At 44.9% G+C, this 23,206-nt stretch overlaps 1 protein-coding gene across 1 annotated transcript in view; it reads right to left on the minus strand.

Annotated features, from left to right (window-relative positions):
• SEC24A (SEC24 homolog A, COPII coat complex component) overlaps positions 1 to 23,206 on the minus strand; it is a 321,040-nt gene that overhangs the window by 254,187 nt on the left and 43,647 nt on the right. Inside the window, 1 exon segment of the mRNA XM_040344770.1 lies at positions 22,683 to 23,198. Within this exon segment, the coding sequence (XP_040200704.1) occupies positions 22,683 to 23,198 (516 nt within the window).

Below are 23,206 nucleotides of genomic sequence, written 5' to 3' on the forward strand. Positions count from 1 at the left end.
TCCCTACTCAGAGCGAGACCCCACTCCACATTACCTGCACAGAGAGAGACCTCCGCTCACATTTCCCTGAAAAGAGAGAGAGACTGTCCAAATTGTCCTCACAGGAGACCACTCCTCAAGAAAATCGCTTGCCTCTACACAAAACTATTGTTTCTTTCTGCTCAAACCCAGTGAGTTGTATGGAAAAAAAAAAAAAAAAAAACAGACCGCCTCCAGTTGGAGCTGCTTGTACTAATGGATCTGATGTTAGTACAGCAATCTCCCTGCTGCTCTTTGTGTCTGACAGGGACTGGCCCCCTGCCAGTTCACTCACAGCCAGTAAAGATTGGAAAAAAAAAACAAAAAAAGACAGGCTGGCTGTATTTAAGGTCATCGTTAGATCAACTTCAGTACAGGCCAGCTTGTCCATACATGGATAGAAATTCAACTGGTTTAGCAGAAATGTTGATCTGTCTATGGTGGCTTACGTCCGTATGTCTCTGTTTACTCAAATCGTCTGTAAAGTGCTCTACTTGGGTGTAGAAATTCACTCTGAACTCCACCCTATTTCCAAAGCCTCAGGGTATACAGCTCACAACTCCCCCCCCCCCCCCCCCCCCGCATGCGATCACCAGATTTACAACCCCCCCCCCCCCAGCCAGCAGCGCGGGACTAACCACTCCCACCCCCTCGTGCTGCCAGCATGTCGGAACCTACCCGATCCAGGTCTGGGGCTGTGGTGTCCTCTACTTCGTTTGTGCAGGCAGTGGCTCTGGTTTCCACCTCCTCTATGTTGCTCCAAATCACTAGGCATCCAATAGGATCGCCATATGCTTTGACCAATCGGGAAACTGGGCTCACCACCTGCCTCCTGATTGGCGAGGAAGAACGTTAGTGTTAAAATAAGCCCGCCCCTGATGCTGCATATGAGGTACTGATTATTCTGTTTTACATCCAGCCTGGCCCCAGAAGTAGCGCCCGATATCGGTTGACACCTAGCCTTTTTTGTATTCTAACAGTCCACTGGCACTGTCAGAATACAGGGAAAAAAAAGCAGATAGCAGGGAAATCAATAGCCATGTTGCTATTGACCTATTTTAATTTGCAGTAGCCAATAGCTAGTGTGGGCTATTGCACATGCCCACTGCCTGTTGTCAATCAGCAAAGGAGAGGATTTGAAGGAGAACATTCTTCTTCAGTCTTCTCTGCTGATTGACTACAGGCATTGGAAAGGGGGTGCAATAATCAGCCTAATTTTGGCTATTATAAAGTTGAAACGGGCCAATGGCAGTCTGGCTATGGTTCCCCCCACTACCTGCTGTTTACATTCAGCTGCTATCAAATGAATTGTGCAGAAGGAGGTTAGCGGTGTGTGTGTATGGGGGTGGTGTGTGGGGGGGGGGGGGGGTGGAGGTGGAAAAGCTGATTATATTTTGTGTTTTGGGATTCTGACAGATGGGCCGCCAGCCGCTGTAAAAGCACCTGACAAAGACTGACAACTGGTGAATGGAAAACCGGAATAAGCACTTGGAAGAAGAAAACCACAACTGAGACAACTAATTGTTACAGGCAAGTCTATATACCTACCTCTCAGCTAGGTAGTTACATTTCTGAAATCCAGGGCAGGTGGAAAATGGACAAATTTGACCAACCATTTGCCCTTTCATAATACAGTGTTTTAAAGGCAGAGTTGGGCAACCTTGGAGGTGGAGATCTACCAGAACAACATGGGAGAAGTCAAAGATCACTGGGCACAGTGTCCTCCAATGTTGCCTCCTCACACCTGATTTAAGCATAGAATTGCTGTACTACCACGCTGCAATCATGTGCCTTTCACTGCAATTACTGGTGTAAACATTTTGCCTCCTCACCACCTTGCATAATTTTTCAGAGGAGCATTGCGTACCGCACTTGTGAATGAGCCCTTAGTTGCATTTGGCAAGAGCACTTTAAGGTTCATTCACATGTGAATTTGGGGGTGGTAAAACCCTGCCCCCAATCCCTACCCTCGTTAGCTGCTAAGTGGGAGGTGGGCAGGGTGCCATGGGAGGTGGATGCTTGAGAGTTACTATTCGCTCTCAAGCAACCAAACAGTACCAATGGGGATCATTGGGTAACTGGGAGTTTACTGTACATTCATTATAGTATCAGTGAGTGCACTGAGGTAACTACATACTATATACACAAGTAGGATTATTGTTCTGTGGAACATCCTTACTTTACCTTTACCTTGGGAGAAACCCTCCCATTTTTCCACAAGTCATCAATTTCTAACAAATGAAATAAATGGATATATAGTGAGAAAATAGGCCATTATGTTACTTAAAATGTTTTTATGAATTTACATAGATTTCAAAACCACAAGAGTGCAACTAATAGCACTGAAGGTGGCAGTTCATACTGTGTGGGACAGAAGGTGATGCACACAATACACCCATCTGAAGAGTTGAGCTCATCTGCTTGTCAAGTGTCATACTCAAGGCCTAAAACAAGTAGGTTTTCTTTTGGTACCGAAACATTTCACCGTTAAAACGTTGTCTTTTTTTAAAATATCAAACCTGTCCTATTTACCTGCCCTGTGTAAGGATTTTTGTACAGAGCAGCTTGGATCCTTCTCTTCTCGGGTCCCATGCCGGTGCTCCTGAACCAAAGCTCTGTGTATCCAATCACACACTGAGCCTTGCCTTGGCCCCATCTCCTAATTGGCTCACTGGCTGTGATTGACAGCACCGGGAGCCAATAGCTCCCACCACTACAGTAAGCCAATCAGCAGTGCAAGTCCCTGGAGAGACAAGGCTCTCGTGGACATCGCTGGATCGAGAGGGGGCTCATAGAATACATGAAGGTGAAAACCTGTGTGTCTTTACAACCACTTCAATAAAAAGTAACTTTCAAGGCGGTGCCTCCAAGCGGCTGACAGATGGAGAGAAGCAGGTACAGTTAGACCCTATGAAAACATCAGCTTTGACATGTAGACTGTAAGCCAAATTTGACTGTTGTGTCAAAATGAGATTTTATCTTGCTCAGTCTGGTAGTAGTCTGAACTAAAAAAGGCAAGTTGTAGGCAAGAGGTTGATTTTTATACTGATTTTTGAAAAGTCTACAAAATTTTGATGTTTTTATACATGTTTTATTTACTTAGCTGCATCTGTTAGACCCCTTTCACACTGAGGCAGTTTTCAGGCGTTTAAGCGCTAAAAATAGCCTCTAAAAGGCTCATAAAACTGCATCCCTTTCAGTGCAATGAGTACTTTCACACTTGCGGAACATTAGAACAAGCCCTGCAAGCAGCATCTGGGGCGGGTTGGGAGCGCTATAAATAGTGCTCCTAAAAAAACGCACCTGCCTATTGAAATTAATGGTCAGCGCTTCCAAAGCACCTTTAAAGCGCATTAAAAACTGGACTTTTTCCCCTAAAAAGTGCTACAAAAACACTGCAAAAACAGCTGGAGCTTTAGCAGCGCTGCAGTGTGAAAAGGGTCTTATATGGCTTTTGATTCACAGGGAAAATCTAGTAAGTCTAATATTTTGAATAGAAAAGAATGTGATCACAATAAACGCGCCCTAATGACTCACACCGCTGCGCTCAGGACTAAACACAGTAGGAAGTTTCACAGCTGCCGTTTTTAAAAAGTAAATGTGACAAAGTATATATAACGTGTTCAAATGGTGAAATGAGAAATAAATTATATATAAACAGCGCTAATGTGTGTATGACCCACACAGGTGAAATTAAACAGAGCAACAAAATATATATAATATATATTAAAAAATATAAACAAATGAGCAAAACCCGTGATTGAAAGTGTTCATAAGCAAAAATAGTTCATAGGTGTTTAAAAGCAACAAGGAAAAAAAACTTTTCTCTCTCTCAAAATGTGAAATCTTCAAAACTACTTTTCAAAGAATTCTTCCACCACACCCGATGTGAAAAGTGATTCCTCCAACAATAAGATTGGCCACTCACCAGAACGATTTGCCTGACACTCTCGTGTTTCGGCACAATAGCATCAGGAAGTAAGGCAGAAGTAATCAAGCAGTATGTTTAAACAGCCATGAAGACAATGAGGATCTTATTTATCACACGGTTGGAAATGGAAGCTCACATAGGTGTCCGTTTATGAAGCAGTGAAGAGCGGTGATCCCAGGGATCACAGCCCATAAACAGTTTATGAAACAGTGATAATCGGGGGAGAAGTGTTTGAACTTGTTCTCCCGCAGATTATCTCCACACACAGTGAAGTCTCAGACTGACACAGAAACGGCCAGTTTATGAAGCTGTGATCTGAGCTCTTCACTGGTGATCTGAGTCAGAATTCACACTCCCCGATTCACCATCTCAGAGCTGGTGAAGCGGGGAGTGAAGAGGGAATCCCGGGGGTTCTGAGGAGGAAGGAGGAAGATTTTTAACTTCCTTCTACCTCGTTCAGACCCCCACCCCCCCCCCCCCCCCCAACACTGTAACCATGTCCCCCTGTAATTTTTATGTGTATACATAAATATATATAATGTATACACATACACATATATATATATATATATATATATATATATATATATATATATATATATATATATATATATATAATATTAGTGTGTGTGTGTGTGTATATACATATATATATTATGCAGGGGACTCGTTATTTTAATTACATTAACCACGTGTCTTTCAGTGAACTGAGCGGTGATAATTTATCACCGCTCAATAAACTGACATCTCCGTATTTCTGTTAATTTCTGGTCCGTTCTCCACTGTTTGAAGCGTTGGAAGATCACTTCACTCCTCCAAGGGTGAAGCGATCTTCTCCGCTTCATAAACAGGCACACAGAGGAGAAAAATCTTCACCGTGAATGCCGGAGAAAGAAGCAGTGAATAGATTTCACTGCTTCATAAACGGACACCTTAATGGTTTGAACAATCATTACATGCTATTGTGCCGAAACACGAGAGTGTCAGGCAAATCGTTCTGGTGAGTGGCCAAACTTATTGGTGGAGGAATCACTTTTCACATCGGGTGTGGTGGAAGAAATCTTTGAAAAGTTGTTTTGAAGATTTCACGTTTTGAGAGAGAGAAAAGTTTTTTTTCCTTGTTGCTTTTTAAAACCTATGAACTATTTTTGCTTATGAACACTTTCAATCACGGGTTTTGCTCATTTGTTTATATTTTTTAATATATATTATATATAATTTTGTTGCTCTGTTTAATTTCACCTGTGTGGGTCATACACACATTAGCGCTGTTTATATATAATTTATTTCTCATTTCACCATTTGAACATGTTATATATACTTTGTCACAAGTCTAATATTTTCCATTTACTTTTTAAAGCTGCTACTTTGGCAAAGTTTCCTGGGACTTCAAAAGGTGCGATCAGTGACGCTGTTACGAGAAAAATTGCGGCGTTGAAATATCACCTGAAGGGAAACATCAGGAACCTCAGCAGAATACCACAAATAAACTTTTATGTCATGTCATTTACCACAGTTAACACCACTTTCTATTCCCTGTGTTGTAGTTTTTGTATATTTACATGATAATAAAGTTGTGTGTATTGTACTGTGTTATTGTTTTTTTCTCCAAATGTTTGCTGGTTTTAAAGACCTACAATATATAAAATACAATATATAAATGCACAGCATTTCAGAATGTAATAGGAATGTATTTTTTTAAAATTTTGCATTCAGAAGTACATTTACATTTATATTTTAAATATATTTAAAAAAAAAAACATTAATATATTTTTTTCCCCAAATATATTTAAATATTATTTGAAATACTACAATTTTGGCCATATTCAATATATTTCAAAAATATATTTCAATATATTTGTGAATATAATTTGAAATATATTTTGGAATGCAAATATATTCATAAATACATGTTAAATGTACTTCTGAATGCATTTAGCAATATATTTTTGCAGCCATAAATATATTGCAAAGTGCATTTTGGAATGCATTGTGAATGTATTCAGAAATATAGGTTAAATGTACTTAGCAATATATTTCTGAACATATTCACAATGCATTCCAAAATGCACGTTGCAATATATTTATGGCTGCATAAATATATTGCTAAATGCATTCAGGAGTACATTTAACAAATATTTATGAATATATTTGCAACATATTTCACAATGCAAAAATACTAGTAAGTGAAAATTCTGATGTGACACAAAATTAAACTGACGGCACTGGTTCAGGACAAACTGGAGATCTTTCATAAGGTTTGGGACCCATGGCTGGCTTATTTAACCAACGATCTAAGATCACTGGAGACCTTTATATGGCAAATTGAAATGATTATATTGACTGTGGAGGATGGCTGGAAAGTGAAGTGCGAATAAAGTAAAGATGCCTTTGGTCCTGTAGCTTGAAAACATCAGTACAGCCATCCATCCGCCTCGGTCGATAGGATACGGTTTGAAGCAGCTCCAGCATACAGCATATAGTCATTTGGGTGACTCTAAACACACCCGTGTTCAGTCTGACCGCCGTTGCGGTCAGCATATCCGGTAAGGGGATTTATTTGTCACTCGGGTGTGCCCTTGGTGGAAGGTGGTGTCAGCCTCTTATTACCCTCTATTTTGAAGATATTCTTTGTGGAATTCATTATTTCAAGAAATTTTCTTTAGACATCTGGGAATATATGGACTAAACACTCCTCTTGGAGCCACTTCCTTGCACATACTGTTTATTTTTATAAACACACGGACAGTCTAATCCACTTTTCTGTTATATGCATTTACTCACTTGTATTTGTGTTTTATTTTTATTTGTACACATCTTTTCAGTCATTTGTTAACCTTTAGCGATACAAAGTGGTTGATTTTCATTTATTATTTAATTTTGTGTCACATCAGAATTTTCACTTACTAGTATTTTTGTGCAGTACCTCTCTTTTTTCTTATTTGTTCCCAATATATGTATCTATATTTTTGGTACCAGCAGCATTTTTTTGGCTCTTTTTTGGTTTAGCGCAGTGTTCTTTATTTTCTATATTTCACAATGCATTCCCAAATATATTCAATAATATATTCACAAATATATTGAAATATATTTTTGAAATATATTGAATATGGCCAAAATTTGTAGCATTTCAAATATATGGCAATATATTTGGGAAAAATATATTAAGAATGTTTTTTAAAAATATATTTCAAATATATTTTTTCTTCCACATGGGGCAGCAGCCATACATCCCCTATTCACTGGCCAACCCGGTATTCAGGTGGAAAAGGCTGATTTTACGTCACTTGATTTTTATTCGCTGAGAGAATTGCCAGAGAATGGAAACCACTTACGGTTTCCGAATTTAAAATCTTTTTGGGCCTTTGCCTCAACATGGGCATACATAAATTCCCGAAAGTTGCGGACGTATTGGTCCACATGACCATATGTACGTGTTCTTTGCTTCCATTGCCAGGGAAACGATACGAGGCGATCTTGCGGTTCATGCACTTAGACAATGAACTTTGTTGTCCACGTAGAGACCCTGAATACGATCGGCTCTACAAAATTTGGCCCCTCATAAACCACATCAACGAACGTTTTGCAGCCTTGTATACTCCCCATCAAGTTGTCTGCGTTGATGAGTCCCTGATTACATTTTCTGTCCGTTTGTCTTTCAAACAGTACCTTCCCGGCAAGTGTGCCAGATGCCCTGTCACAGAGCTTGACTCCGTAACAGGCTATACAATGAGCTTTATGGTTTAGGAGGGAAAAGATGGGTAGAGACGGAGGACTGCCCAGATTACATAGGTAGCGCTGGCAAGATTGTGTGGGACTTGGTGTTACCCTTATTCGGAAAGGGGTACCACTTGTATGTGGACAATTATTACACGAGCGTGCCACTTTTTAGTCACTTGTTTGATCATCAGATTGGAGCATGTGGCACCGTGCGACCTAATCGCCGGGGGGTTTCCCCAGAGGCTTGTAGATTCCCGTCTTAGGCCGGGGGAGAGAGCCTGCTCAAGGTGTAATAATTTGCTCGCTGTGAAGTGGGAGGGACAATAAGAATGTTTCGTTCTTACCTCCCTTCACACAGACACGACAGTACTAATTTGTACGGCGGCTGGTGTTGTGGAGAAACCCCTCTGTGCCCACGAATATAACCAAAATATGGGAGGGGTGGACCTCAATGACCAGTTGTTGGCGCTGTACCATATTGCGCGCAAGGCGAGACGCTGGTACAAAAAAAGTGTCTATACTTATTTCAATTGGCTTTGCTGAAAGCTCATGTGCTATACAGAGTTTCAGGACAGACTGGATCCTTCCTTCAATTCCAGGATGAGATCATCACAGAACTCCTGTATCCAGGCGCTTCTGCACCTCACCATTCCCAACCAAATGCAGTAAGCCAACTGCATGAGAGGCATTTTCCTTTTGTCCTCGAGAGTACCCCTACCCAACGAGCCCCCCAAAGATGTCGTAGCAAGTTCAGTCGTAGCAAGCGCGGATATAGGCGTGACACCCGTTATTGTCCCCGCTGTCCTGACAGTCCTGGTCTTTGCATTAGGAAATGTTTTGAGAGCTTCCACACACTAGTGAAGTTTTGGCATAGAGTACAGCAATTCACAGGCTAGGCACACTTACACAGGGTCTCCCAAGATGCCATCGCATTTTGAGGAAACCCAAACCTGGAACCAAAAAGTTGAACAGTTACAAAAAAAAAAAAAGTTGTTGTTTTATTGTTCTCTCCCCCTCTATTGTTCTGCTCTTTTTTTACTGTATTCTATTCTGCAATGTTTTATTGTTCTGTTTTATCATGCTTGCCTTTCAGGTATGCAATTTTTTTTTTTATATTTTACTGTTTTCAGGTACGCCATTCAGCTGTTGCACAGATTTATTTATCTTGACAGTAACAGTGTTTGCTCCCACGATACATAAAGCTGTGACTCCAGTGCTGTAGGAGGCGATTTCACCACCATAGTTAAAGCGGAGGTTCACCCTAAAACAATTACATACCATTCCATCCAGCATACTGCCGACATGTACAGTAAGCCGTTTTTTTTTCCGCTGTACATACCGTTTTATACTTTTTTCTTTTCTGACTCCCGCGGGGAATAGGCGTTCCTATAAAGAGGCGAAGATGATTGACATGCGGATTAGGGGCGTCACGCTATACGGCACCTGCGCACAGTCTAGGAGCCGTTAAGAGCTGACTGCGCAGGCGCCGAATATAGCCAAGTCCCAGTTCGGCTATTTTCGGAACGCGTGACACGCCTTATCCGCACGTCAATCATCTACGCCTCTTCATAGGAACGCCTATTCCCCATGGAGTCAGAAAAGAAAAAGTATAAAAAACGGTATGTATAGCGAAAAAAAAAAAAAAACACACAGCATACTGTACATGTCGGCAGTATGCTGGATGGAATGGTATATAATTGTTTTAGGGGTGAACCTCAGCTTTAAAAAAAAAAAAAAAAAAAAAAAAGAAAGAAAGAAAGGAGCATATATGCCGAAGCATGGGGGCTGCAGGGGCGGAGGAGCGATTTTGCTCTTAATGCCGCGTACATACGGTCAAAATTCCGATGGAGGCTTGCCCATGGAAAAGTCCGACCGTATGTATGCGGCATAACTTTTTTGCGGGAGGATGCCCCCATGCTTCGGCATATATAAATGGTGCATGTATGCCCATTATTAGAAGTGGGTGGATGAAGGGAGGTATTCTAATGGTGGGCATACCCACTGATCAATATCTTTTTTGTTTAGCCAACAGGCTGCAAAAAAAAAAAAAAGAAAAAAAAAAAAAAAGAAGATTACAATACATGTCCAACAAGGACCATCAACGTACTGGTATGTAGCTGGATTTTGAATGGTTATGACAGAATGATTCCTGCGGGGTTTAGGTATCATCTTGGTATTCTTTTCAGCCAGCGGTCGGCTTTCATGTAAAAGTAATCCTAGTGGCCAATTAGCCTCTAGACTGCTTTTGTCCCCCCCCCCCCAGATATAAACAGCGCCATTGGAAAAGCATTTTATCACACTGATCTTAGTGTAGTCAGATGCTTTGAGGGCAGAGGAAAGATCTAGGGTTTAATAGACCCCAATTTTTTCAAAAAACCCGTCACCAACTATTGCTATCATAGGGGATATTTACATTCCCTGAGACAATAAAAATGGTAAAAAAAAAAAAAAAAATGGAAGGAACAGTTTAAAAATAAAAAAAGCAAAATATATAATATATATATATAAATAAATAAATCACCCCTGTCGTCGTCGTCCCCTACTCTTGCGCAAAGGCGAACGCAAGCATCATATGCAAACAGCAATTGCACCATGCATGTGAGGTATCACTGCGAAGGTCAGACCAAGGGCAGTAATTTTGGCAGTAGACCCTCTAAATCTAATGTGGTAACCTATGACAGGCTTTAAAAAAAAAAAAATGTATGTAGTTTGTTGACACTGCACGTTTGTGCGCAATTTTAAAGCATGTCGTGTTTGGTATCCATGTACTGGGCCTAAGATCATCTTTATTTGATCAAACATTTGGGCAATATAGTGTATTTTAGTGCATTAAAAAATAAAGTGAATTTTTTCCCCCAAAAAATGCGTTTGAAAAAAAATCGCTGCGCAAATACTGTGTGGGAAAAAAAAAATGCAACACCCACCATTTAAATCTGTAGGGCCTTTGCTTTAAAAAAATATGTTTTCATGTAAACAAAAAGTGTCAGAAAGGGCTTCGTCTTCAAGTGGTTAGAAAAATTGGGTGATGCGTGACTTAAGCTTTTAAATGTTGTGCATAAAATGCCAGGACCGTTCAAACCCCCCCCCCCCCCCCACCCCCCAAGTAGACACCCCAAGCTATTTGCCGAGAGGCATCTTGAGTCCATGGAATATTTTATATTTTGACACAAGTTGCAGGAAAAAAAGGGATTTTTATAACAGCTTACCTGTAAAATCCTTTTCTCGTAGTACATCACGGGACACAGAGCTGGTTCAATAATTACTAAGTGGGTTATATAGTCTACCTTCAGGTGATGGACACTGGCACTCTCAAACAGGAAGTCCCCTCTCTATATAACCCCCTCCCCTACAGGAAGTACCTCAGTTTTGTAGCAAAGTAATCCAAATATTCCCCAAGAGGGGCGGGTGCTCTGTGTCCCGTGATGTACTACGAGAAAATAATTTTACAGGTAAGCTGTTATAAAAATCCCTTTTTCTCTATCATACATCACGGGACACAGAGCTGGTTCAATAATTACTCAAGTGGGATGTCCCACAGCAATGCCACCTGAGGGGGGGGGGGGGGGGACATGCGAGTGCAAAAAAAACATGAGCCACCAGACGAAAAATAGTTATACTGCCGCCTGCAGAACAGCATGCCCAAAGGTCGCTGCCTTACAGACCTGAGCCATGGGGACCTGATGAGCTGCCCAAGAAGTGCCCACAGCCCTGGTGGAATGAGCCTTCACTGCAACTGGGGGATCCCTCCCCTTTAGACCATAGGCCTGAGAGATTGCCTGCCGAATCCACCTCGAAATGGTGGCCTTCGAGGCTGCCTGGCCCTTCCGGGGCCCATCTGGCAGAATAAACAGGACCTTGGTCTTTCTAACCTGGGCAGTAGCCCTGATATAGACTCGAATAGCTCTAACCAAATCCAATGTATGTAAAGACCTTTCCAACCGGGAAAACCGGGTTAGGAAAGAAGGAAGGAAGGATTAGATCCTGGTTTAAGTGGAACCTGGACACTACCTTCGGAAGAAAGGATGGGTGGGGTCGTAACACAACCCTGTCTTTATGAAACACCAAATATGGCTCCTCACAAGAAAGCGCAGCCAGCTCAGAAACCCTTCTAGCGGATACCATGGCTACCAGAAACACTAGTTTCCTGGTTAACAAGATCAACGGAATCTGATTCAAGGGTTCAAACGGCTGTTTCTGTAAAGCAGAAAGGACCAGGTTTAGGTCCCAAGGGAAAGCCGGACGCTTGACCGGAGGATTTATACGTAAAACTCCCTGCATAAAGCACTTAATAAGGGGAGTGGGTAGCCAATGGCCTCTGAAACCAAATGGACAAGGCTGAGACCTGCCCCCTAATGGTGCTGACGGCCACCTTAACCGCACACCATGCTGGAGGAAATCCAAAACCCTGCCAATAAAAAATTTCGTGGATGCCAAGCTCTGGCATCACAGAAGGCTAAGTATGACTTCCACACCCTATAATAAACCAGTCTAGAGACTGGCTTCCTGGCATTGATTAGAGTAGAGACCACTGGGCTGGAAAGACCCCCTCTTACTCAGAGATATAGGATTCAATCGCCAAGCCGTCAAATTTTGCGACCGAAAAGAAGGGTGGGAAGATCGGCCCTTGTGAAATAGATCTGGCCGGGGCGGGAGTGACCAAGGTTCTCCTACCGCCATCCTTACAATGAGGGATAACCATGCCCTGCGGGGCCAAGCCGGGGCCACTAGAATTACCGGCTTGTTTTCCATGCGGATTCTCCGGAGTAGCCGGGGCAGCACTGAAGAGGAGGGAATGCGTAAGGGAGGGAGAATTGCGTCCAAGGGCACACCAACGCATCCGTCCCGCATGCCCAAGGATCTCTTGTCCGAGACAAAAATCTCCTCAACCTTCTGTTGAACCTTGAGGCCATAAGGTCCACATCCGGGGGTGCCCAACCTCCAGCAAATCTCCTGGAATACTGCGGGATGGAGACACCATTCCCCCCGTACCAGCTGTTGCTGACAGATAATCGGCCTGCCAATTCTCTATGCCTGGGATATAGACCGCTGAGAGCAAGGAACATGGGCTTCTGCCCAAGTGAGGATCTGGTTTACCTCCGACTGGGCAGCCCGACTCCTGGTGCCACCCTGATGATTTATATATGCCACTGCTGTGACATTGTCGGACTGCACCCTGACCGGGCATCCCCGTAGCTTGCTTGTCCAAGCCCTGAGGGCTAGACAAACCGCCCGGATCTCCAATAGGTTTGATGGGAAGGAGAAGCCTCTGTCTTTGACCAGTTCCCCTGCAGGAAAGGTCCCCCATGACTGCCCCCCAGCCTGACAGACTGGCTGTCTGTGGTAATTATCTTCCAGGACACTGGGCTGAAGGATTTTCCCCTCAACACATTCTGGGGAACCAACCACCAAGCCAGAGCCTGTCGAACCGATGGGATAGAACCTTTGGGTAATCCAATGCCTGCAACCTTCTGTTCCAAGCTGGCCCCCTGTAAACGCCTTGTATGGAATTGCGCATAAGACACTGCCCTCAAAGGTTGCCACCAGCTTCCCCATCAGCCTGCATGCAGATGCGGACCGATGGTCTCTCTTTGCTTAGCACCATCAAAATTAGCTCCTTTATGGAGCAGAACTTCGCTTGGGGCAAAAAACACCCTCTGGAGGTGGGTATCGAGGAGCATTGCCGAGATACTCTAATCTCCTTGTTGGCACCAAGGCCGACTTGTCCCTGTTTATGACCCAACCAAAGGATTCCAGGTACTGGATCGTGAGAAGCACACCCTGACCCAAACCTGGGGCTGAATGATCTACCAACAGCAGATCGTCCAGGTAGGACAGAATGGCAATCCCCCGGGCCCTTAGGTTGGCTAACAAGGGAGCCAGAATCTTCGTGAAGACTCGAGGAGCCGTGGCTAACTCAAAGGGAAGAGCCACGAACTGAAAGTGGCGTGGGCCTATCGCGAATCGCAGAAACCTGTGATGCCCTGGAAAAATAGGGACATGAAGATATGCATCCTTTTTGTCTATGGATGCTAAAAAGTCTTCTGCCAGTAAAGTGGCAGCTACTGAGCGAATGGACTCCATTCGAAATGACCGCACTCTTAGATACTGGTTTAGAGCGCTTTAGATCTAAGATTGGCCTTACATCGCCGTTCGGCTTGGGGACGATGAAGAGGTTCGAATAGAAACCTAGTCCCTGCTCCTGAACTGGTACCTTGACAATTAACCCTTGGAGTAAGAGTCGATCCAGAGCCATCAAATGAGACCTTTTTTCCGGGGGTTCCCCTGGTAAATTTGAAACCAGAAAGCGAGGGAGGGGGAAACCCCACAAACTCCAGCTGGTAACCCCGCAAAATGGTTAATAGGACCCAATCGTCGGATACCTCTCTTTGCCAAGCAGGCGAAAAACCTTGGAGCCTTCCCCCCACCCGAGAGAGCGGGGGCAATGCTTCATAAGGACGCCTTAGAGGCCGGCTTGCGGGATCCAGGGCCTCCTATTGCCCTGCACCTGGCCCTGAGGTTTGCCGGACATGTTTGGATGGTTGAACTGCCGTCGATACTGCCTAAAGGTGGAAAACCAGGAGAGGGGGCTGCTGGCCGTTTGGGGAGGAGGACCCTGAGCCTTCTTTTTGATTAGGCAACAGGGTACTCTTTCCACTAGATATCCTCTGGATGTACTTATCCAGTGCCTCACCGAACAACCTTTTCCCCGAGAAAGGGCAACCCTGCTAGCATTTTCTTGCAGGGGGCCTCAGCGACCAATTTTTCAGCCAAAGGAGGCGCCTCATGTGCACCAAAAATAAAGATAGCCGCGATGTCTGCTGAATGGAGTCCTTCATGGCATCGACCGTATAGCAAAGGCTCTGGGTAGATCCGCCAAATCCATAGCCAGCTGATCGGGTAGGTCCTTAAAGCGGTGGTTCCCCTAAAAATAAAATGTTGACATCGCATTTAGCAAATAAATTACAGTTAGAATCGGCTTGTTTTATTTAAAAAATACCTCCGTACGTATCGTTTCCATTATTCGGTCCACGCCACTTCCGGGTACGATGCAGGCGGTGGGCATTCCTAATTGATTGACAGGCATCCGAACGACGCATCCATCGCGTCACGAGATGCCGAAAAAAGCCGAACGTCGGTGCGGCTCTATACGGCGCATGCGCACCGACGTTCGGCTTTTTTTTCGGCATCTCGTGACGCGATGGATGCGTCGTTCGGATGCCTGTCAATCAATTAGGAACGCCCACCGCCTGCATCGTACCCGAAGTGGCGGTGGGACCGAATAATGAAACGATACGTACGGAGGGTATTTTTTAAATAAAACAAGCCGATTCTAACTGTAATTTATTTGCTAAATGCGATGTCAACATTTTATTTTTAGGGGAACCCCCGCTTTAAGGACCTGTTTTCGTCTGTCCTTTAAGGCCTGCAAACTCCAATGGCTGCTATAGCCGGCTGAACTACAGCCCCTACTGTGTTAAAGGGATGCCTTCAGCAGAGTCTCTAACCGCTTGTCGGGCCGGATCCTTAAACAGCTGGATGTTATGGTCTTTACACATGCCACTGCCTGCGTCTACGACTGGCATAGACCATCTCTTTGTGAACTTTTCCTCCAGTGGGTAGAGAAAGGAAATCTCTTGGGAGGAACAAACACCCTGTCAGGATGAACCCAGTCCTGATAAATCAAGTCCTCGAGAAGAGGATGAACTGGGAAAAACACCCCAGACTGTGGGCTTTTAAGGAGCCCAGAGAGGACAACAGCATTAACCGCTGGTTCCGGGAGAGGTAACTTAAATGCTGAGCGAACCATATCAGTCAAAGACTGAACCCAAACCCTTTCAGCCTGGGACATAGAGAAAGGTTCCTCAATGGTTGACTCCTCTGAGCCAGACCCCTCCTTCTCCTCATCTGGCTGATCCTCAACACAATCTTCCCCTAAGGAATAATTCATAAGACCCAGGGACTGGTCCTGTGGAGAGGGGGATCTAGCCCGCTTCCTGTCGGACAGGGAAGCTGCAATTAAGGCTGTAAGCCTCTGTTCGAGTCCCCCCAAGAGTAGAAGCCAACACCTGCTCCGTGACATTAACAGGGGAAACTGTTGGGTTAGCCACTGCACCTGGCTCCGATGACTCGCCTGTGGCAGTGATATCTGGCATCTCCGGAGAGAATTGTAACAGAGGGATTACCGAGGTCCTCTGACCCAGATGGGGAACCCTTGGGCTTTTTAGCAGCTTTTGCAGTTCCCGACCCCTTAGGCGCCATACTGCTCTAGTACTAAGAGGTTAAGGTAGCCTAACAGGCCTGGTCCCCTACAGGATCTAAATAACAGCCCACTCTACTAACACAGAAAACGGCTGTAACCGTCTGAGCCACTGTCCTGTCACTGATAACCGAGCACACTAGACCTGAGAACCACTCAGCGCTCTGCAATCCAGCCGACTGCTGTGATAGCTCAGCCCTTTATGTGAAGCGCCGCGACACCACGCTGGGGAGAGACGGCGCCCGCTTCCTCCCTCTTACGGCCACGCCTCCGAACTAATAAACTAGAGCCGTGTACGCCGCGCACGCTACGTCCAAGATGGAGACAGCCGAGGAAGGACAGCGTTCTGAGCGAGGAGCAGCAGGAGCTTATCTCGTGGCCAGACTGATCCCTTGCGTTTAGGCCCACAGAAAAACAGGTACAAACGGCAGGGGAACCAAACACTGAACAGCAGTATGCCTGACTGGGACCCGGCCAGGGGAATACATGTATGGGTAAACACACAGGGACCATCCTGTCTAAAAGACATAGTGGCCATATGCATTAAAGCACAATAATAGGCAAACTCATACACCCCCAAAAAAGGAAGCCTTACCCTAGAACCAAGTCCATAAGTACTTCCTTAGCTTACCTTTCCATGCCGCAGGGTATTGCAAATAGCAAGAGCCCAGCCTTCATCCTTCACCGTGGCTTTTGTCAAAGACCTTCAGGGACCAGGTCCTATGAATAGGAGCACCACTCCCCTGGACCTATATAGCACCATGGCAGCAGAAAACATTGGTCCTTAGAAGGCACAAAGTTCTGGAACCCAGGTCCAGCCTCCGAAAGAGAGGCATTATAGGCCATACCTATCGTTCTTCACACCGAGGCCCGGGTACCGGCCACTTGGCTATGAAGCCTTAGGACGGATCCGGTACATAGCCTGCCTAGATCCAAAGACCCTTACAGCATGAACCCATCTAAACATGACCAACACCTAAGACACTGCGAAAAAACTGAGGTACTTCCTGTAGGGAGGGGGTTTATATAGGGAGGGGACTTCCTGTTTGAGAGTGCCCAGTGTCCATCACCTGAAGGTAGACTATATAACCCACTTAATAAATTATTGAACCAGCTCTGTGTCCCGTGATGTAGAATATAGAAAATAGGATTTTTGTACCATGGACAGACACAGCTTCTTTAAATCTTGACAGTATGCAGCCTCGGTTCGTAACAAGCAGTACAAACCTAAAAAGGAGGGGTGGGTGCTGTGTCCGTCTATGGACGACAGAGAAAAGGATTTTTAAGGAGAGTACAAAAAATCCTATTTTCTCTTATCGTCCATGGACGGACACAGCTCCTTACATCGACAAGTGCGACGTCCCCAAGCAGTGTCAAAAACGAGGGGTGGGAACAGTATCAGTAAAACCAAATTTAAACTTCACCCCAAGAACAAGCAGAGCTCTTCACGGAGGAGTTGCAACTTTAACCAGCCACCTGCAAAACCTTGCGGCCGAAAGAAGCAGAAGGATGCACTCACATCAACCTTGTAAAAAATTTGGAAAAATTGTGAACAGACGACCAAGTCACCGCCTTGCACACACCTGTGAGACAGACGATTGATGTCGGAAAACCCAAAAAGCACCAATTGCCCTGGTCGAAAGTGCCGTGACCGGAAAGGGGGCGTTCGCCTTTAAGAGCATAGGCCTGCTTGACGGTCTGCCTGATCCACAGAGAAATGGTGGCCGACGAGACACCAGGCCCCTTTGTGACCTGACACAAAAAGTGCATCAATCTCTGAAACAGTGCCGTAGCAGGCGTGTAACACGCCCAAAGAATGAAGCGCAACCTCCCTAGGATACGCCAGCCGAGGACATGAGGATGGAAGAACAAAGTCCTCATTCAGGGTAAAAGGAGGGTTGCGGGCGCACCACCGCTCTATCCATATGGAAGGCCAAGTGTGCGATTTGCAATGCAAGGCCGCCACACAGAAAGCTTCTGACAGAAGTAATGGCCACTATAAAGGCCACCTACAGAGATGGTGTCCAAAAGAAGAATCTCTCCGATGTTGACAAAAGGAAGGGTTCCTGAAGAACCTAGAGCACTGAAACACATGGGGGAAGAGGTGGGTCAATAGGAGGAAAGTCATGACGAAATCCCATGCACAAAAGGTACCCACCAGAGAATGGGCCGCAAAAGGGCACTGAAAAGACACAGCCAAGGCTGAAATCTGCCCCTAACCAGTGCTTAAGGCAAATTTCCAGATCTACTCCAAGCTGTAAAAAAACAGCAGGACCCTGGACGGCACCCCATCTATTCGCACAAAGAGGTGAAGGCCTTCCAGGTGAGATGGTAGATCCCCCTGGAAGACAACTACCGTGCCCATCAGCATGGTTGAGATGACCAAGTCGGACAGACCCCGATCTCTTAAAACCTGGCTTCCCAATAGCCATGCCATTAAAGCAGCAACTGTACAACAGGAGGAAGTATGGGGACCTTGAGACAGAAGGTCCTCCCGCATTGGCATTTGCCAGGGAACATCCGCCACCAGGCGCCCGAGATCGGCGTACCAAGGACGCCGAGGCCAATCTGGAGGCAATTTGAATCATCGGGATCCTTCGCCACCATCACTGTGGAGCAGCCAGGGAAGCAACTACAATGGAGGAAAGGCATAAAGTAGCCGATACTGACCCACAGGGCCCCCAACACCTCTGATGCGACTTTACAGGGATCACTAGACCTGGCCACAAACTTCGACACCTTGTGGTTAAAACGAGCAGCCAGGAGATCAATGCCTGTGAGCCACACCTCCTGCAAGGGAGTGGAAACACCTCCGAGTGCCAAGACCGGGTCCAGCATCTGGCGACTCAGGTTGTTAGCCTGCCAGTTTTCCTGATGGTAGATCTAAGCCACAGCCATGGCGTTGTCTGACTGAATCCTGATCGGGCGACCCTGCAACCTCGACCACGAGGAAAAGCCTAGTCCGATCACCCGGAGTTCTAGGACATTGATCGGTAGATGGGATCCCGCTAGAGTCAAGCGACCTTGGGCCGCCCTGAATTAACCCTAGGCTAATTCAGGGCGAGTATAGCTAGTCGGCGCTATACTGCGCATGCGCATCTCTGTTCGGCTCCTTTCGCCAATCGTGACGCGGCTTACGCGACGGGGGGGGTGAGCTTGTTTTTGGTCAAAATGTCAGTCACAGACATTGTGAGGAACGCCCACTCCCGCGGGACTCGCACGGGTGAATATGCTGTACAAAAGGTATGTACAGCTTCAAAAAAATAATAATAGCCTTAATCGTATTGTAATGTGGGGGGCCATTGTTAATAAAAAAAAGTAGTTTTAGGGTGAACCACCCCTTTAACTAAGGCGTAAATGCAGACTTGACAACGTTTTCTACCAACCCTCTAGAAACTGTTTTACACGAGGGGCATCTTTTTGATAGTTGGATCAGAGCTCTGACAATGACAACAAAAAAAAAAAAAGAGAACACCATCATCCCAGTGAGTGAAACTCCCTGTGCCCAGACTGGCCCCAGCCACCAGGGGGGGAAAACATGGAAAGAGAGGCACCACAGTAAAACAGGGTAGAACCCCCCTTACCTGGGCCTTGCTCGTGGCTGTCATACTCGCTGCTGCCACAGAATTTATAGCAGTGCTACGTTTGTTGACTTCCGAGCGCCGGTCCCGTAATATAGGCACCAGGACCGCCCCTCCCCTCTACCCCTGTGCAATTTCCACCAGGAAAGAACGATGCGCCTGTTCCCAGTGCCGCCCCTTGCCGGATACCTCACTTCCGGCGGCAGAGTCTGAACTCTGCCTCCAAAAAAGATGGTGGCGACCTGAAACGTCGACATGCTGTACAAAAAACCCTGTGAACAGCTGCCGCCGCCTAAGGAGCAGCTCGAGGAACAGTCATGCTCCTCAGAGCTGAAAAAGGGAGAAGCCCACTTACCAGTTACCCTCGGCACGGCATGGGAGGAACAGACTCTCTGGAGGAAAAAAGGTATGGTGGGGTAGGCAGTCTGACCTCTCAGGACAGCACCTTGAGAGACCCTGACTCCTACTAGGTCTTGCCTTGCCGGAGGAAACACAAAAACTGATGAGCTGTGGGGAGAAGTCTCCTTTTAAAGTGTGGTGGAGCCACTCTCTTATGTGCTGTCCTGAAAGGCGATAAGGCAAATATTTATAGTCTTTTTCTCTGCACACCAGCATATTAAAGAAGACTGGGAAAACTTCTCTGGTTCGGAAGAAGGTTAAAAACAGATCTAAACCCATTAATAGAACCATTTCCAAAAACTGTTACATTGAAGGCATGCTATGAATGATATTGTCACAATTGCATGTGCTCAAAATTTAACTGTCAAGCCGTCAAATGGTGGATGTCATAACATGTAGAATACCATGTCAACTGCAGATCAAAGGGAGACTAAGATGGCTGTAAAAGACAGGGTGGTTTAGATCTGATTTGAAGTGTTTGTTATTTAATTCTTTATAAACATGTCATACTTGCCATACTAGCCAAAGGCTCCTGCAACAAAGCCAATTAGGAGGGCGAGACCGGGGAGAGTCGTTGCTCCTGTGCAGGTTGCTGGATTGAGATCGTGCTTAGGCAAATATGCACACTGAAGGCGAAGAATTCATGAAGGTAAAAAACCTCCAGCTTTTAGAATCCCTTTAAGACAAGTTACTTGGTAAAGACTGTGTTCCTTTTAAATATAGGCACCACACTGGCCCTGTGCCAATCCAGTGGTACTATTCTTGTTATTAATGAGTTCCTTAAAATTAGATACAATGGCTTTGAAATTACAGAGCTCAATTCTTTTAGGATCCGTGGGTGTATGCCATCTGGTCCAGGTGCTTTATCCACCTTTATTCTGTCTATGGTCCAGAAATATTTAGACAGAATAAAAGGAAGATATGCAGTTCAGTTTTGGGCCCCAGTTCTCAAAAAGGTAATTGAGGAAATGGAGAAAGTGCAGAGAAGGGCAACCAAACCGATAAGAGGCATGGAGGAGCTCAGCTATGAGGAAAGATTAGAGGAACTGAATTTATTCACTCTTGAGAAGGAGATTAAGGGGGGGATATGATCAACATGTACAAATATATAAGGGGTCCATATAGTGAACTTGGTGTTATTCACTTTACGGTCAACACAAAAGGACAAGGGGGCACTCTACGTCTAGAGGAAAAGAGATTTCATCTCCAAATACGAAAAGTTTTCTTCACAGTAAGAGCTGTGAAAATGTGGAATAGACTCCCTCCAGACGTGGTTCTGGAAAGCTCAGTAGATTGCTTTAAGAAAGGCCTGGATTCTTTCCTAAATGTACATACTATAACTGGGTACTAACATTTAAAAGGTAAAGTTGATCCGGGGGAATATCAGATTGCCTCTCGGGAGATCAGGAAGGAATTTTTCCCGCTGCTGTAGCAAATTGGATCATGCTCTGCTGGGGTTTTTGGGATTGTATGGTTGGTTTTTTTTTTGGTTGAACTGGGTGGACTTGTGTCTTTTTTCAACCCAACAATAACATACATAAAAAATATCAAGGCTTCAGCAAAGACGGGGAAATATTTTTTTCTTATAATACAAAATCAGTTGTGGTAAAGTGGCTTTAATCCCTATTAAATTCCCTATGTGTGGTGGACATTTGTTTCAAAATTAGATTGGTCTAAAATAAATACCTTGCGATTCTGACAGTGCAAATTGCTCCCTTGCTCAGGGTGGCAGCATAGTGCTGGCTAACAGTCTTCTGCATTGTCCCCGTTTTTTGTTTTTTTTTAAATTAAGGTTATTGAGGTTTATATTTTTTTCTCACATGTAAATGCAAGAGCACCAATCTGATCTGTGTGGCCCTGGCCAAATGATACAAAACACACTGAAGTGACATGAGCAGGACACGTCCCAATCTGAAATTAGACTCCCACATATTGGCTATTGACTGGAAAAAAGTTCTTGTGACCAAGTTAGAGAATTTGAAAATTTACAATGCTGTAAAATTTCATATATGGCAAAGCTTGTACAATTGGGTTTCAAGTGTTACTAAACCCAGGACCCTGCATTCACTATATTTGGTCTCCCACAGTACATGGACATGCAATTAGTAAATATAAACTGCTAAATACCTCCTCCCCCCCCCTATCAGCAGTTAGAGCAGTCTTGTGACCATCAGTGTCTGGTTAAAGCTTGTAGGAGGAGTTTTCATTCTCCCCTGATTGTCCAATGAGGCTGCAGGACCCTGACCCTCTGTCTGGACAGTGCTGATTGGCACCATGCTGATCACATGCACTTTTCCAGGGAACATAAAAAACTAGCAATACACACCAAACCGATTATGTGCAGCTTTTCCACAAGGCTGTGTTCTATCAGGAGAGATGGTTTATGGACTGTGGAAGAAGGTAAGGATCAGAGAAGACAGGATCAAACAGCCTTTTTACACAGTGCAGAGGATTAACCCCTTAGGCTCCACAGTGAGAACAAGCATGTTTTTCTACATATAAAAGACTGATGATTTTACGGTTGTGGGTTTAGTAACCTTTCATGTATTAGTAGTGAATTATTTTTAGGTGCACTAGACTTTGAAACCCAGTTAAACTGAAAGTTAAATTGGGCTTTAATTTATGAAGATCAGCTTTCCACAAACACTTCCCCTTCTGTATTCTAAACAAACCATTCCATCTCTTCTTGTAAAGAATAATACAAATCATACTACTGATAGTAATTTTTCTCATCATTCCCAGATATATAATGAAAATGTTCAAATGACTGTATTACCTGGGTTCATAAAACTGTTTTGAAGAGGGGGTCCTCCAAAGGGATGTCCATACTGCTGGGTAGTTGGAGGCTTTGAATTTCCCACCAATGGCCCTGGGGCCATTCCCGTTGTAGATGGTGCATGATTTGCCAGAGATTGTGCATGACTTAATGGTGTTGGAAAATATTGCCAGTTTGATGGTGTCAACTGTCTTGCATGTGAAACACTGCCACCAACGGTCGTGGGAGATCCATACGAGTTCTGAGGTGGAGGTTGCGATCTGGGTGCAGATGCATTATTTGGGGGATGTGCCACTGGGGAAGGTCCCATATGTGGTCTAACAGTTTGTCCAGATCCCTGATAATTTCCTGGCAGTGGAGCAGCCTGAGAAATAGTCTGAGGACCACCATAACTGTATTGTCCAGCAACTTCTTGTGGAGACCCTTTCGCTGGCATCTGCTGTGGATAGGAGACAGGAAGTCCTGGACTGTAACTCTGTCCAGCTGGTGGATAAAGCAAAGGGTTCTGAACCGGACCTTTAAAT

Source organism: Rana temporaria, chromosome 3 (assembly GCF_905171775.1).
Source record: "Rana temporaria chromosome 3, aRanTem1.1, whole genome shotgun sequence".
Taxonomy (NCBI): Eukaryota; Metazoa; Chordata; class Amphibia; order Anura; family Ranidae; genus Rana; species Rana temporaria.